The 18622-nt window shown below is 33.1% G+C and overlaps 1 protein-coding gene across 4 annotated transcripts in view; it reads left to right on the top strand.

Moving 5' to 3' along the window:
• Nedd4 (E3 ubiquitin-protein ligase Nedd4) overlaps positions 1 to 10207 on the top strand; it is a 97907-nt gene extending 87700 nt beyond the window's left edge. For all 4 annotated transcript variants that reach the window (XM_069826379.1, XM_069826378.1, XM_069826380.1 and 1 more), the window contains one exon: positions 680 to 10207. In XM_069826379.1, the coding sequence (XP_069682480.1) occupies positions 680 to 782 (103 nt within the window). In that variant the 3' untranslated portion in view covers positions 783 to 10207. The remainder of the gene's footprint in view (positions 1 to 679) is intronic.
• Positions 10208 to 18622: the final 8415 nt, after the last annotated feature.

The raw sequence follows: 18622 nt of genomic DNA, 5'->3' as shown, positions 1-18622 counted from the left end.
AGTCTATTATTTTGAGACAGAGTAGCTCCAATTGCTTAATCTGAAGCATCAATCTCTACAGTAAAAGTAGCTTCATTGTCAATTGATGAGACGACAGCATTTTGAATATTCTTGTTGCTTCAGAGCTCAAAGGAAATGCACTTACATTATACACTGTATGTTCTGAGCAATTTTTGGAGTAAATTGAGTGTAATGGGAAAACATACCAAGTGCATGCCTGAGTGAAGCAATATTTTTAGAAACAGGCAAATTTCAGAGAGGATGCTTCTGAAAGCCTAACATCTTCAGATTTGGAGCATGTAGTAGCTGGGTGAAGTCTGTTTTACGAGTAATTGAACATTTAATTTAAAACAACTGATACTTATCCGTGATATGTAATAAAATTTAATGTGACTGAAAATGAAACAAATATTTGACTAGATGTAATATTTTGTACAAACTGACATGTTCTTCATCATGCATAATCATTGTTGTTGTTATAACATAAGAAACATTGTTCAGTTGAATATGTCATGTTGCTTTCACTTTTGTTGCTTTTAAAGTTGGGAGAATATAAGTGTATCAGTCTTTTGTTTCACAGGTCCTTAGTACAAAATAAATTTTGGTAAGGGTTCCAAAAATAGCATATAAAATTAATTTCAAGAATAATCCAAGTATTAATATTATTGTTGTTTTTTAGTTTCAATAGGTTGGATTTACCCCCATATGAAAGTTACCAACAGCTGCGGGACAAACTCATCAAAGCTATTGAAGGGTCACAGGGATTCGCCGGCGTTGATTAACTGTCATGTGTGGTTGTGTGACAATCAGACGCTTTCATTAATTGTATTATATTGTATATATTGAGACTTTTTTAAATTCCTCATTAAAGATATGCTTACCACTTTTTATGCCTTACTGTTTTAAGGTGTATCAGAATATACATAAAGATTTGTACAAAATTTTCACTGTTATTTACAATTGCCATTATATGGAACAATGAGTTTGATTAATGCTTATTTTGGTTGTAAATATGCTGATTTTTAAGTTGGATGTGAGTGTTTTATTTTATGTATATAATGTGTAATGTGAAAATATTTGTGTGTTTTCTTCCTGTGGTCATTTCCCAGAACTGTTACAAACTTAACTCTACTTACTTCAAGTGCATGTACCGAATTGTGGAAACAGGTAATAGTTCCAATATAAGCATTAGATACAAAATTCTTTTCTCTAGATAAGGTAGCTCCAATTTGTAGAGATAGTCATAGAACACTTGTCACTTGTGAAGATAACAGAGCAGTTTGCTCCCCCTTTGTACATTTTGATACAAATAATTTTGATAATGTACCATAATCATGTATAATTTGGGGCAGTGATGTAGATTTGTACGTAATATGAGAAAAAAGTTAAAGGTGACTTTTGTTATCATTGAAGTGTAAAGATTTATTAAATAACTAGTTGAAAATGTTATTGTACATGAGGGATTGTACAGATAAGCAAAACGTAACTTATTCGAAGGATTCTGATACTTCATGTATTCGTTTAATGAATTATGACGTGATCTCGCATTGAAATTATTTGCTCTTACTTTTAATAGCTGCTATCTCCTATCTCATAAACATATAAAGTATTGGTACAAATCACTCCTTAACTTCTTCCAAGATCTTGTGATTTCTTAAATGCAATATTTGGGGAGTCTCTTTGTAATTAGTCATAAAAGTATAGTACATAATGCTCTATGGGGATATTTCAGATGGATTTCTCTGATGCTCATTATTTATATAAAGACTAGCAATGCAGTGAATAACTTATAATATTACCTATAAATTAAATGAAATTTTTACTCTTCATGTAATATTTAAATTATTCTTATTATAATTTCGAAATATTTGAATTATAATATGGGTAGTGATAAATTGTTTATATCAGGAAGCTTTCCTGCTTTGAAGAGCATTTATATACTGTATCTTTATTTATAACAGGTTCTATTCTAAGTATCATTGTTTTATTTTATATTGGTCGGGTTGTTAGTCAGTATGGCTAAAATCATTCCATTACCTTGAGAACAGAACAGGAATATTAGTGCACCTGCCATGCATCTTGTATTCCTGTTCGTTTGTTTGTTTGTTTGTGTGTGTATGTGTGTGTGCATGAGTGTGGGTGTGTGTGCTGTTTGGCACTGTTTCATGGCTCAAATGACTGATGTTTGATTATATCTGCATATTATTTACCATGAACTCAAAGTAAACTATTGTTTTCGCAGTGAAATTGTAAAATAAATAGTATTCAATTGATACTGGTTATGAGCAGCATCGTATCTCATTTCTAAAGAATATTTCTTACATAAGACTGATTGAACGATTTTTGCCTTTTATTTGAAAAGTATGCTAATCTCTCTGGACATCCCAGGATTATAAAACAAGAACTTACACTCTGAATGCCAGTTTTTTTTTTATAAATATAATCTTCATGATCATTTATTGCAGTTAACAAGGGATGCTAAAAAATGGGTGTTCCCTAATATCGTGCAATAGTAATATCGTAATTTTACAAGCCCAAAGTCTGTCACAAAAGTGATAAAAGAAATTTGTTAACAAAATGCTAAACAAGAATACATTTCTCGACAATGATGTTGACTGTTAGAGAAGAAGCTGAATTTAATTTCATTGTCATTAATCATATTCTTAAGTGTGCTGAAAATTTATGAATGCTTGGCTTATTGCATCTTTCTAAAGATTGCTTCTGTATCACAAACTTCTCATTTTAATTAACTGATAACTTTTTTTTTTTAATGGCAGGGCCCTTAACTTTTCATTATTTGCCCAACTTATGATGTTGCTAGTGCCGAGAAGTGTAAACCACTCAGTTCGTCAGAGACTATCCAGAATACATCACAAGCAGTGGGCTCACATTACACTCGTAATGAATGGACAGTTATGGAGAATTGTGATATCACAGGGGAGGTGGAGTACGGGGAGAAAACCCCTGTGTTACCTGGACTACAGGCTTGTCCAACACAAGTTATAAATTCAGGGTAGAGTGGGATTGAACCCAGGCCCCTGGCCTATAAGCCCAGCACTCTAGTACCGAGCTACTATATTAAAACAATAATTGGTATCTTTCGCATGTTCTTTTTATCTGTTTCAGCTCATATGGCTGGCCAGATATAAATCCTGTTTGAGCTTGGTAGTGGCTGGCATGGTGGGACACTTCTTTATAGTTCATTGATAATGTGTGATGATCAGGACTTGGATTTTGTTGACCCACAAGTGCTTAAAAATGACTGTTAAAATGATACTTAAGTTTACATAAAATTTGTTCATAAAGTTACCCCTTTTAACAATGTTAAACCACTTCAGTTTCACACATTTTGCAAAATAAAATCTCTCCATTTGTAGGAAATATTTCGTTTTAAACATGGTCGGTTTAGGAGCAATTAATTAAATGAGATTAAAAGGTTGTTCATTTAATTCAGTACAAAACGCAGTTTCCTCTACTGAAAATATTTATAGGCTTGCCAGCTTGATATCAGATATTTCGCTAGACTAGATGGATGCCTTGAATAAACTTTCTTGCTGTAATTCAGGTTCAGTCCTCTCCTCCAACATTTTTATTGCACTTTTTCTGCATCTATTTTCATTATGATTGAACAGCATGGCCTGCCGAAGTGGTGTGTAACTTGAAAATGGGTCACAGCCCTGCCATCTATCCGCAATATGCAGAACCCGAATCACGCAAGTGAAGTGGGTAGGCATTGGATATACACACACATTTTCATTATGAAAATGCTGTATTTCTTTCATTACATATTACTGCACTACTTGAAGTTTAAAAATTGAATATAATATAAACTACTGAATATATATAAAAATTACTCTATAGAAACTAGCCAAACAGAGCACATTTGTTTGGCGAAAACATGTTTTGGTATTTCCTATCTTAAAGTGGATTAATTGGCAATCCTCCAGACATGATTCTAGTACTGACCTGGCAACGGCAAGGTTCAAAGGAGAAGCAAATCTATTTGTTCCATTACTGCAGTTCTAAATAATGATAGTGTCCTGCAGAGGAAGATAGAAGAAACTTGCAGATTTTCCCATAACTTAAAAAATACTCACTGAGTTCTTAGATATCCTAACCACTAGACCATACCGGATTGAGTTCTTAAATTAAGCAATAAATACAAAACATGAAATGACCAAATGAGCTAAATTTAAACAATAAGCCATTCAAATAAGCTAAATCTAATTTAAAATAAGCTAAATTGGCAACATTTAGTGTTTGTGATGACAACTTTGTATACAAAATTGGATTCCAACAATGGAATATGTGTTGAGAGGAGAAATTTAAATCTTAAAATAATTTTATTATGGTTGGTAACATGAAAATTTTTCTGTTATGAACTGTTTGTCTCTACAGTGCATAGTGTTGTGTGCTTTGCTAATGTCAATAAAATACAGAATATGACCAAAATGTTAACATAAAATAAAAATGTGACATGAGATTTATGAAATCCCTTGGATTGCGTGAAAGTCTGTATTCTTGGTACCGTATATAATTTTAGGTTAGGTAAGGATGGATTTAAGGCTTAAGTAAATACTATCGCAGGCAAGATGAGTACCCCTTATCCAATAATAATTAGATAAAGAAGTGAGACGGACTATGTGTAATGATACAATGAAGGGGGAAATGAGAGGAGAAATGATTATAAGGTACGCAATTGCACGTTCTTGGAAGGGAATTTGAGCCTGTGAGGAAGAATCTATGAGAGCTCCAACCCTGTTGGTCACTTGTCTCACTCCACTTTTCACCATTCCAGTGAAGGAACTTAATAGAATTTTGAAACGAAAATCCGAAAATGGACGTAACATACTGTAATAGCTTCTACATGAAGGAAAGAACCATATGAAAAACCTCTAAGCACATTAAATAGAGAATGGGGCAAGATGGACCATACGAAAAACCTCGAGACACATTAAATAGAGAATGAAGCAGGATGGACTATGTGGAGAACCATGAGGCACAAAGTTCATCTTTGAAAATCACACAAATGAAATATTTTAAAAATATAGGAACACTAAACAATCTATAAATACAGTGCAATGAGTGTAATTAAAATCTAACAGTTCATCAAAATCCAGATCATGGTGATATCTGGAAATCTGTAAAATGGATATACTCTAAGTAAATTTCCCTAAACACTGTCATCCATCACAAATTTCAATAGGATTTGAATCAGAATCTCTGGAATAGGGATCCAGTTAATAACAGGAATAATAATGCTATTTTTCTATCCATAGTATAAACATTATAGTCTGTTGGGTGGGAAACCTTCAATGAAATAAGCCCATAAAATTAAATCGTCACCATCATCATCATCATCATTATCATGATTAATAATAATGAGAAATGTGGTGCTGCTATTGTATTTATGTCCACATAGGGGTACTAGCAGGGAGTGACAGAAGGAAAGAAACAGTGGGTACTATCTGTGCCAACATTTGATATGCAATACTGTCCCCCACTGTGAAACACTGACATGTGATTTGGTTAAAAGGCAACTGATATTTCCTTCAGTGTGTACTGATGATGTCGCTGTGGAGATTACAGTTCATAAATTGGATACCGGCAAAGATATCTGTCCCATGTAATACATGAATGAGTACCAACTGCTGTTTAACTACTTTATTCTAAGTGCGGGGACAACACTGGGGAACTAAGAAGTGTGTATTTTAACTTCAGCTTCATTCCTATGTCCATTTCACTTATGATTTTAATTCATTTGTAGTTGAGCAGTAACAGTGTAATGCTGCTTATAATGCTTTGGGAAACTATGCTCATGCACACATGCAAACGCACACATCTTTGTGTATCTGCTTCAATAGCTATCATAAATCATCTGCTATGCACCAGCAGGGCACCAAAAGGAACATTTTACGAACCAGAACACACATTTATTACCTTACAAATAATCACTGCGAGTTCTGTAACTAATAATCTAATCAAAAAATTATTAAAAGTTTATTTTACAATTATTAGTATATCCACACTTTCGTGTAGTAAAATACAAAATAACGTAATAGTGATGAACTATTAAGTTATTTAAATAACTTCACTGTGTTAATATTTAAATTATGGTGTTATTTTACCTGATTGATTAGTTTTGATGTGATTTTCATCATCCTCTGAATACCATAGAATGTAATACTATTGTTTTTAATGTTAACAGCTTATATACTGACCATGTTACCGTGTTTATGCCACACTTTGAAGTGGTTTCTGCTTATTATTCTGTTGAACTTTAAATGCAGTCTTTTAGCAAATATTTTTAGTTTTCAGTTTAATTTTTATTTGTAATATTTGAGAAAATTGATTTTTATCTTTCTGTGTAAGATAGTGGCACCTATAGCTAACATGTTAAGGAAAAATGTAAATTCTTTTTAATATTCTTCATTGTTCATTGAAAGTTACAGCTACTACTCTGGCGTTATGAATCCAATTTAGGATCTTAGCCTCTCCTATAATTCTGTTTCACTCTCGTCTGTCCTTACCTTTCAGTCTCCATCTTCTGATATTCATTCTTCGTAAGTAGTCTTCTACATCGTCCACCCATCTAAGTCTTGGTCTTCCTTGTCCTTTTTTTACCACCAGGTTTGCCATCAAACAATTTTGTAACAACTCTATCATCTTCCATTCTTGTCACATGTCCTAGCCATGAGATTCTTTTGCTTTTAATTTCTACTATAATAGTTGGATTTCCATACATCTATTCGACTTCATTGTTTGTTCATATTTGCCAAGTATTATTGTCTTTCTTTGGGCCAAAAATTCTCCTAAGAATACTCCTTTCTGAAGTTGCAATGGTGATCTCATCTGTTTTCCTTAGTCCATTGAAAGTTACTGGCATATAATATGAACATTTGCATTTCTTTTTCATATACAGTTTAGAATTTAAATTTGATTACGTAAAGTAGTCTAAATCTGTCAGAATCTTAACATCTTTACATGCGCCTATAGATTCCTAAGGCTGACACTTTTTGGCATCTATACCTAAAACACTTTTAAGCGCGTTTCCCATGATGCTTATTTCCTTGCTGGCCAGCAAGCTTTGTGCTATACTGACTATGCTGCTGTTTCTCGTGTTTGTTTCGAGGTTGGTTACCATTCATACACAACAGACTCTTTAATTCAAAGAGTCTGCTGCTTCATCTATTCCGAATACTCATGATGAAGAAAAAACTGAACCATAAGTGGAAAACAACTGAAGTCCTACATTAACAATAGTAAATGTTGTAATAAAGTAATTAAACCAGTAGTGTAAAACAGCTGAAGTCCCATATTTTATTGCTGTGTACTTACAAACTAAGGAAGCATGCAGAACTCCTATCAGTGCTCCCAGCATGCAATCCATCACTGAAATACGCACTGTGGGAACTGGCCTTTAGTGTTTAGAAATAACTACATACAGTTTTATTCTACAATTAATGACACAAATTAAGAAGCATTATTTAGACCAATATTTCAATATTTTTTCACATATTTCAAGTCACAACAACTAAAAGCCATTGGTATCACAAAAAACTAATTTAAAATGCTATTGCTAAAAAAAAAACTAAATCATGCATTGTATTTTACTTTTCTTTAAAATACATTTCTCATTCTTTCTCCTTTTGATTGTAATTTTAATGTGACAAGTTCCCCAAAATCTCTTCATATAAATATGTATGAGATGTCATAAATGCTATAAATTCTTTCTTTTAAACTTTAGCACATTTTAATTCCACTACTTTAATCAAAGAGCCTTCAATTTGTTGGACAGTACAGAAATAAGAGTATTTTGTCGAATTCCTTTTTCCACCTGTAAATTCAGCAATTACAAGAGACCCTTCTTTGATTTCCTTTTCATTAGCATGATGTACGTCCATTTCATCAGAATCATCTGTTTCCTTGTAAGATACTTCACTATCATCTGAATTCTCAGATTCTGATATGTCTTCGTGTATCTTCAATTTTTTTCACAGCAGATTCATTTGTTTTTCCATATTTCTTTTCTTTATTTCTCATGCTATTTTCCTTTCTCCTTTTTCTTGTTTCTTCTTTCAAGCTTTTTTTTTTATTTTTTTTTTATTGTGAAGATACTTTCTCATTTGAGATTACGTTACCACTGCTAGTATTTTTTCTCGTTTTCTGTTGTATGTGTTATTGTTTCTTTAGGTTTGAGTGGAAAAAAAATGGTGATAGGTTGAGATTCCCATCTCAGGTTACCCATGTCATTCATGGATATCACTAAAAATACTGATACTTTAGTCTGACACCCTTCCTAAATTGATTTAGGTCTTCACAAGGCAGGCGATCAAAGAAGAGTGTTCCTCACACTTCATTACTATCCCTAAATAATTGAAAAATAACTTAAAAAAAGTGTCGAAATAGTTAAATCGTCAATTTACATTCTAAAATTCTGCTTAAGAAAAGGCTAACAGTTTCCTGATTTTATTACATGACAATTAAGAAAGCTGTAATACAATAATCCAACTGAAAACATGGACACATTAGCACTAATTTGTTTGGAGAGAAAATTTTACAATACTGCCACACTTGTAGAAACAAAATGTCATCCCTACTTTTGTTTTACCCTCAGTGGGGGGGCAGTTTTTGTAATAAAATAATAGGTAGCTGTAAGTGCCACTGTCTTAGATATAATAATAAAATAAATCTACAATTCAGATACTCAGATACAATTTAACTTTGCTCTCTCAATTATTATCACTCAATAAAAGAATTTTATTCCAATGGATACCATCCCATTGTGGAATCCTGGGAAACGAGAATGCGGATGCTTTAGCAAAGAAGGGCAGCACTGCTACTTACAGACCTGTTACTAAATCTACGTATTACTCTGTGAAGAGATTTATTAAATCTACATACTTAGACTTCAACAAACAAAATTTGATAACTCAATCCCAAGGGAAAAAATGGAACTCTCTGCATCAAAATCCACAGTTAATTCCCGATTTACCACGAAAATCGTCTGTAGCTGCATTTAGATTGGCAACAGGCCATGATTTATTTATTCAATTACAAAACACCTGCATAGAATTGGAATATATCAGTCCCCTAACTGCCCATTGTGCAACTCAAACCAAGAAATGGATTCGGAACACCTCAAAATCTGTGCTTCAGTGGCTAGTCATGATAATATCTTTGAAAAATATTGGAGTGCAAGAGGTCAAATGACTTTATTGTCAAACGCCTGGCATTAGAAAACAACAACAACAATTCAGATTAATTTTTACATGACTGAATGGAAGGATCCCAAGAATTTATGAACCAGGACACCATACTAGTTTGTTCCGGTCCATTTTGAAACCTGTAACAGAAAAGATAATTTTGCGGATAATAACTTATTAATTTCCCCATATTAACTAAATAATACAAAAGAATTTGCATTTGTATATAAAATAATTGCACACAAAATTAACGGAAAATAGACTTTGATAAAAGGTAAACATTGTTTGGAAACATAGCAGTTTATCAATCAGAAGATAAATACCATTGTACTAGAAAATTATTTATTTCATGATTATAATTTTCTGAGAACTGTTAACATTGCACTGGTTTCTTGAAATGAAATGAATTATGTTGATGAAAATGTTTTGAATATTAATTGTGCAGTTGCAACCATATCAATCTATGTCATGAGCATATTGTTGTTTCTTGTCCAGTTTTTTTACAATCTCATCCTTTGAAAGTGATGAAAGGCTGAAAACGTTCATTGCATCTTATTTAAGAAAATTCCTTTGGTACAACCAAAATAATTTGTACATGAAGAGGCATTTACAGTATTTTCATCTTGTACAACTAAAGAAAAATAATCAGTTTTGAAACTACTTCATAGTTTTCTTCCAAATGGAACTTGTCTATATACCAATGAAGCCATCTTATGCCTATAAATATATTGAAGTTCTTTTCAGAATTACACAGGTGTGCTGCAGCTTTGCATCAAGAGAAGGATGCATGAAATGTAAAGTACCACTAAAATAAAGCATATGTCATAAATAGATACTGAAAAAACTATGTATACTTATTTTCTCACAATTATATTGGTTGGAAAGTTTATAATTTAAAATATGTGCAATTCTTTACCGATCTGTCACAGATTGGTGGGATTGTAATTATAATTACATCCCATTATATCTATTGGAAATATACATTTTATCTTGAATAAGAATTGAGCATTATTTTATTAACCTTGGCTATTGTCCTTTTTACTTACAATAAAATTAGAAATAGTTATTATGCATGCACTGCCATCTTTGTTGTCACCTTTAATTGAAGGTCGTAAATTTTAATTTTCATAACCTACATATTGATCCATCTATTTTTGGTTCTTTGCCATTTTTTACTTTCATGAATATACCTATTCCAATTCTTCTTTGATATATTTATTTCTATCATCATTTAGAATTATTTTTAAATATTTCACCCATTCGTTTATTTTTATTCATTTTATCAACAGGAGGTTAGTTTCATGTTAAATTTCTTGCCGAAAATCTTGTAACACAAGCCATATTTCTGTCGATCGTCTGAAACTGACATTTATACATATCCTTACCCATGTCCCATTATTTCGTGTGATTATTTTCCTTGTTACTTGTTTCTTCTTTCCTTTTTTATATTCTCCTCCCTTCTTCTATCTTGTAAATCAGTTATTCAGTCATATTTGGAATACAGCTTTTTCTTGAACTACTTGTTTTATTTCATTAGTCCACCATTCTTTTGTTTTTGTTTTATAATTACTTAAAAAATTTTTTTTTTTTAGTTGGTACAGTATTTAATGATGCAGTATCAACTACTAGATTATTTAGCATCGATGAGATTGGTGATAGCGAGATGAGGCCGAGGATTCACCATAGATTACCTGGAATTCACCTTACGGTTGGGGAAACCTTGGAAAAAACCCAACCAGGTAATCAGCCCAAGCAGGTATCATACCCGCACCCAAGCAAAACCTCAGACCGGCAGGCAAGCGCCTTAACCGACTGAGCCACGCTGGTGGCTAATTATTTTTCATACCTAACATCTTCTTGGATATATTTTTCACATTTGATTTTATGTACTTTTATGTTTCTTCTTTATTTCCTCCATGTGAATTGCCTATTTCCTTATTCATTATTTTGGATAACGTGCATTTTCTGTCGCCAAAAACATTTCATTTTGAATAAATACTTGCTTGATCCATAATTTTATTATGCTCCTCTACAGTCTAGCATTGGTTTATCTTAAATGTATAATCTTAGACCAAAAAAAAAAAAATAAGTCTGCTTCTGAAGAGTTCGGTTGATTCAGTGAGAGCTTAGGTTTACATGTGAACAAACATCTTATTTGTTTGTTTGTTGCTTTTCTGTTTGTTCATAGATCAACTGTTATAAATAATAATATATACCAAAGCTATATACAAGAGGTAAGTTAGATGCAAAATAAACATCCTTTCCTTAGACATATGAAGCAGGTGCTACCCGAAGTGGACTTCCACAAATTCAAACTACAGAAGATCGGTAATTTTGTGTCTAAGACTGTACATGCATGTTTGCTCCACAAATCCAGTTTTTCTGAGGCACAGTTTTTTTATTTTATTTTTTTTTTTATTTTTAACATTTCCAACTTTGAGTGAGAATCTGGCCCATTAGCATGATCACCAAACTTCAAGCCCAAGGTATATGACTTGGAGCAGCTTCAGTGAGTCATGAAAATGTGTATTTGAACCATTTTAGCACAAATTTTGTCTACAGTAAAATACTAATGTTTTACTCCATTTGTATTGAATTTTTGGTCCAGGGAAAATACTCATCCTTTACGGAAATATTATTCCTTTTATTCACTGCTTTATAGTACTAATGTGGCTTACTGAAGATTAGCCTTTGATTTAAGAGTTTAAATAAAATTAGGTTACATTATTACGATATTCAAGAAAGTAGACTGTAGTACTTCATTTACCATGGAATTTGTGTCTTGAATTCAATAAAAACATTTGGAAAATTAATAAAGAACAGATTACAAACTGGTTTCAATGGCATTGAAGAACAATGTGGATTTACTGCGTGAAGATCATGTATAGACCATATGTTTACACTAAGGGCAAATCCTGGAGAAATACCAACATAAAATGGATTGATATATTCAGAGATTTAGGAGGAACATATGACAATGTATCTAGAAAAATGCAGTGGAAGACATCACAAATGGCACACAGATGATTCCATAATTAAAATACTACAAGGAATTCTTAGAGTCAATATGTGTCAAAGCAAGACTGGACCTACAAGGACAGTTCAATAATGAACGTATTTCTTCAACTTTGGAAACTGAAAAAATATCACATGGTTCCAAGTCTGAACTGTAGGGAGATCAGAGTCACAGTTCACCTCCACTTTGGTCAGATACTCCATGACTGCATTTGCAATGTGTGCTGTGCAGCATCCACCCGTGTTGTATTGAGGTGTGTTCGTTTTTACCTAATGTGATCATTCAAGGTCTTTGGTACATTTTTGTAGTATTGTCTCCTGTCACAGTTGTGTATGTGGTGGTACAACATGCTGATAAACCATTCCTTCAATGTTAAAAAATGAGAAGACTATGATCTTTCCTGCAGATGTCATCTCTTTGGCTTTCTTTGGTGTTTGTGATGGAGGTTTCCACACCAAACTTTGTTGCTTGCTCGCAGGGTCAATATGATGTAGCCAAGTCTCATCTTCAAAAGAAATCACTTGCCTTTCTCACAACCTATTATTTTAATAGTTTTTGTTATTGTTCTCTCTGTTCTTGTGTGTACAGTATCACTGTTACTCATTGTCGCACCTGGCAAGAATCTTTAATATACTTCATTATTGTCGGTTACTTATTATCTTTATCGTTCATGTTTTCAAACTTGCAGGAATTACATTGCTTGAACTTTGTATTAGGTGATGTTAAGTAGCATACTTATTTAAAGTAAGGATTGAAGACAGTGGACAGTGCATATTTCCATGGTGTTATGTAAAATTAAAAATAGTGTTGTAACATAAAAGCCATGCCACCACCGAAACAGAAATGTGTTTTTGATGTAGATATATTTTTGTTCACACTGCGCACAAGGGAGCCAAATTCATTCAGTGTGTCACGAAATTAGACGATATTAGAAACTCCTATTGTAGGAGAACTAATAGAGAAAGTACCTCATTCATTTCATAGACCTCAGCTACCCAGATGACTATGAGAAAATGAAACCTGTCAATATCGAATCATTTTATATGATTATTTGATAACCTAAATAAAAATAATCAATATTACATAAATTATGTGTAACGAGAGAGTTTTTAATGGCATCTAAACTAGTTTCTATTATTTGATACTTGTTGCTAGAGCAATTTAAGTCAAGATTTAATAATTCTGAGTACCAGTATATGAAACTTCTGAAGATGGCTATGTACTTTTCATGAAACAACAATGCATCATTGTGCTTTCGATTCACTACTTCAGAATTATGGTTTATGGAAACCATTTTCATGTGGCGGCTTTTCGTTCTTTGCTGTCTGATATATATAGTACAACAGAAGATGTGGATAAAAGTAGTGTCAGTGACCTGTTGAACTGCATTAAAAAAACACAGTTATAGCATAGTTACAAGTTCTAATATGCAGAACGTAGTTTTTTCGGCTCTCAAGATAATTAAAACATATTTGACTAACTCCACATAACAAGAGAGGATGTCTCGCCCTGCATTATACAGTAAATAAAAAGTATGTTAATGGTTCATCATCATCATCATCATCATCATCGTCCAAGCATGTGTTAGGCCTGGCAATCATCTTTTATAAGAATTTCCAGAAGTTTTTTCTCTGGTGATTTGTATTTTAGCATTTTAGTTCAGCAATCGGGATTTAACAGTATTGCTATGCCTACTGATTTTGCAGTAGATCTGCTTCTGAAAATCGAAAAATTAGACAAATCTCCTGTTATTTATTCTTTTGCAGATTATTTCCAACAAAACCTTTATTGAAATGCAATATGAATAGAAGCCTTCTTTAATGCATTACATGCTGCAGGCAAGACCTTCTACATACCTACACCCAGAGTACGAATTAACGGGGGAGAATTCCCCCCCCCCCTCGTTGGAACGTTATCCCCCTCTCATAAATTCATATTAACATCACTACCAGGAATAACTTCTATCATAAGCGGAGAGAGAACCATTTCCTTGGGAGGGGGGGGGGGCAAAGCAAAACCATAGAATCCCCATATAACGGGGTTATGGGGGACATCATTTTCTCCTCCACCCCTTACAGCTTGACTGTGGTACAGTACAGTATATCGGAATATAATAATTTAATAAAGGTATTTTCGGGGGGCATGTTTCTTACAGTGTTACATCCATATCCGTGATGTTTTGGATCGAATTGTATAGGGCTTGAACTGTAGATCTACTACAAATTATAATAGAGCATAATTTAAAACAATCCCTCTCTTTTTCTCTCTCTCTTACAGAAACACATATAGCCTACATAAATAAAACTACGTAACAGTTCTAACAAAAACTTTTTTATATTAAGCTTTCCTGAAGATATCATATGAAATTTAAACTCCAATTATTTTATTTAATCTCTTCTTTAAGTTTACACATTATACTCGGATCACTTTTCTTTTTTCTGCATTGTTGTGCAGTATGTGATTCATATTTCTCCAAGTGGCAGCCTGAACACCTGCAGACTTCTAACTCATGAGTACAGGCTGTTACAAAAGAAACATTACAGGCTTCCATTCCTCAAATGAGGTATAGAAATTCTTATACATTCAAAAATTTAAAATAAATATTATAATCCAGACACATGATTTGAAGACATTAATTCGTCAATTTAAGCACGGAAACTTAATCATAAACAAAAGCAAAAAAAATCTTTTGAATTCAATATTTTCTAACATTGATAAAAAAAAAAAGAGTTCAGACAAGTTTAGGGGAGCAGTGCTCCCCCATAACTCCGCCTCTGAATTTCTATCCCCCTTTACAAAATATAATTGTTTTAATACGAGTATACTTTACAAAGTACAGTATAAAGTAAGCAAAGAAAATAATATTAATGCATTAACATCACCGGCAAGCTGACAACAATCAATAACTTAGGAATTACACATTCTATCTTAAGATTCCTCATGGACATAATAATAATTATTATTATCAAGATGCAAGACAAGCAACTCAGTGCGACCAAGCATTGAGCCATATCAAATGTGGATAATAATAATTTTATGTATGGTATTCTCTGTCTAGAATTCTATTCCCCCCTCATTAGAAATCTTAATTCGCATCCTGCCTACCCCAACCACATACAGTCGACACCAAAATCACTGGCCATTTCTTGCTAGCTGGGAATGTCTGACAACGGACACCTCCCTCCTTTGATGTGTTGGAGGTTGCCAATCGGTTTTCTTAAAAGTTTTGCAGAAAGTTTTCTGAGTCCTATTTCTTTAAACAAGCACACACAGAGGTACCATAAAACGTGCCGAATTATTCTTAAATTATCACTTCGTTGGAAATGCTTTCTCCATTAATAACTGGCAATAACTGTACTCAGAAAATTCGGGTGTTTGAACAATGTACTGATTTAATATAATGCTCTCTTTTCTTCACCCCACGCTGCCTCAGAAGACAAATTGTTATCATCCAAAATTAAAATATACCTATAACTTATATCTTGAGTTTGTTTTACCCATTTTCTGGAACACACAATTGGAAAGAGAAAAACTCCAAATTCAAAATTTGAGAGCCAGTGTTGTTTCTGCCTTGTGAACTAATCTCGTTTGTTATGTTAAACCCGAACATTTAAGGTGAGCAAGCAGAGATCGATAAATTCGAGTACCAGGATCCATGAGTTTGCTACCTGTAAAAAATGTGTAATTTGTTGTAACTATCTTTGACAAAATCAATTATTTTCCAGGATGGCATGTTACAATTTATAAATTATGTTGGCTTGATTTATACATAGTCAGTGAACCAGATATTAGCTCGTTTAAATTATCAGACCGTTAGCAATGTAGTGTTAGATTCTACTAAAGTCTCAACTATTAAGTATATTGCCCACATGGCTTCTCTTTTTCCCCAAAGTGGAGGGTGAAATCAACACCACCTAGATAGGATGCCTTTGCATTGAAACAAAATAGTTGCCGTGGTAGGCAATCATATGACAATGACATAATAGGCTACTTACAACACTTTACTTGTACACACCATATTTCACTGGTTGAAAGGATCATAATTTAACAATTTAAAATAAATTATTCATAATTTATTATATTAAAAAGACTATTTTATACCAGTCTTCTACATCAAAATTTAAACATATAATTATATATGACACTTATAGATAAAAAAAATGGTAACATGCCTTGAAGGCATTTGGGGGGCACGGAGGTAGAGCCCCAAGTTATAGATAAATGATTAAATATTTAAAATAAATCCTCTTTTATTAATAAGTTAGAAATTTATATAGATCAATAATTACAATGGGGAATTCAAACAAAAAGAACAGCGTTTTAATTCATTTTTGCCAGTTTTACCAAATAAAAAATGTTAAATAGAGAGGAGAGGGGCAAGCTTCTGGATTATGTACAGTTTAACAGGAACAAGATGATATTTTATTGGCCATTCGTTATTTCGTGAAACCTACTTGCATGTGAGGGGAAGCAGAAAGTGCACTGAGAAGCTTTCCTCCTTCACTATGCATAACTTGGCAGCTAGCTAGCTTTCATACTCCCACCAGAAGGTTCTTATTACAGGCTATGGTGTATGCTTTCATTTGTATGTATGTCGGAAGATGATTCAACAAGACGAGCAAATATTGTTGTCATTGATAGAAAAAAGAACACAGGAACAATACTAGACCCGACTATCAGATTTGAAAGAGATTCACAACAGCCAAAACTTACTGATGAAAAGAGAATCATCTATGAACTGTGCATTCATTATTTTAGCAAAAAGTATAACACCATGGTTAATTGTTGGTCAGTACATGGACTTCTTTTTGGAGTTCGTGGTACCATCTCCAAATACACCTATAACCTTTTGAAATCAAAGGGATTCACATTTTAGAATATTGAGAAAATCCTTAGAGAAATTCTAAAGGACTCAATTCTAATTTTGCAATTTCATATCCATTTCAAGTAATATGATTCACTTTAATTTTCTTTTGAATTTTATTTTATGTATTTTCATTGTAAACTTTTATATATGTATTTGTTTTCTGGATCCTTGTGGTCGCCCTTATTCAAGGGCAGATGGTTTTATTTTATTACCAAAGTTTATATATTTATTAACATTACAATTGGATATACACCCGATGACAGTGATATATTTGGTTTCACAAGATAACAAATGATCTATACATATAACAAAAGGGGATGACTGAGACAGTGGAGTAAGTGTTTACATCAGTGAACTTCATGAAAACAAAAACAAGAAACAGATTACTACCCATCCATTGTAAATTGACTGGTGTAGAACTAGCAGAGTGCGTCACCCCTCTCCACAAATTCTTGGATCCCCTAAATGTCCCTTGCTCCGTAATCACCTACGATGTCTTGTATACAATGACAATGGCAATATCAAGGCTCAGCAATAATTGAATATTGAATGCTTAGTATCTGCAAAAGCATTGTGCTGATTGTCAAGAGACTTTTGTGAAAATTCCAATGCATTAATTTAATGTAACATGTTCGCTACTGAAGAAGGCTAAAACTGACTTGTATGACAGTGAGGAGAACTGAATTTCTTGAGACCAGCTGTGATTATCAGCTATGTTTTATTATGGAAATTTAAAATCTGTAACTTGAAATTTCTACTGCACTCTGCTGTTTTTTCCCCCCCCATATTCGAGTCTCCTGCTTTTATAACTGGTAGGGCTGGTAACATGGCAACACATTGGAAAGCGTCTGTCCTATCGACATTATTTCAATTGTTGTATATATTCATTATTGGTTTATTTTACAATAATTTCAACTTCAGGATTGAATGTTTTAAGGTTGCTTCCCCAAAATGAGATGTCACAACACGCCATGCAGTAATCAACTTTGCTGGTAGATAGCTGTAAGCTGCTTACAGTAAGCAGTAGATATTTTTATACGAAAGTAAATGTATCAGTAACGGTACCTAATAAGAAGATATTACAATTGAGCAGTGTTTTGACAGTTTAACTAGTTTCCTAATGTATTCAATGTAATTTATTCATGCTAGACATAACTTTTTTTTAATTACAGATCCCTTGGTTTCCTCTATACATCTGTTTTCACGAAGACATGACAGTTTCATACTTTACAGTAAGTGGCCGGACTTGGAACTATGGTCCTATGTTGCCAAATATGAGCGCGATCAGCTGATGCTACAGCTATCAGTTGACGTTAAAACATTTATTCACAATATTTCAATAGTTTATACAGGACTGTGTTACATAAAATAAAGAAAAACGTAACCAATTATGATGTATGGCGCCAACAGTGCGAATTGCAATTATATACTCACCACGTGGTAATGTAGCGTCAATGTAACATTGGCAACTCTGCCCATGTTACCATAGCAACAGGCCTACCGCGCTAAATGATATTCAGTTGTTTCTCTGAT

This window comes from Periplaneta americana, chromosome 5 (genome assembly GCF_040183065.1).
Source record: "Periplaneta americana isolate PAMFEO1 chromosome 5, P.americana_PAMFEO1_priV1, whole genome shotgun sequence".
Taxonomy (NCBI): Eukaryota; Metazoa; Arthropoda; class Insecta; order Blattodea; family Blattidae; genus Periplaneta; species Periplaneta americana.
This window is presented reverse-complemented; position numbering and strand designations above follow the sequence as displayed.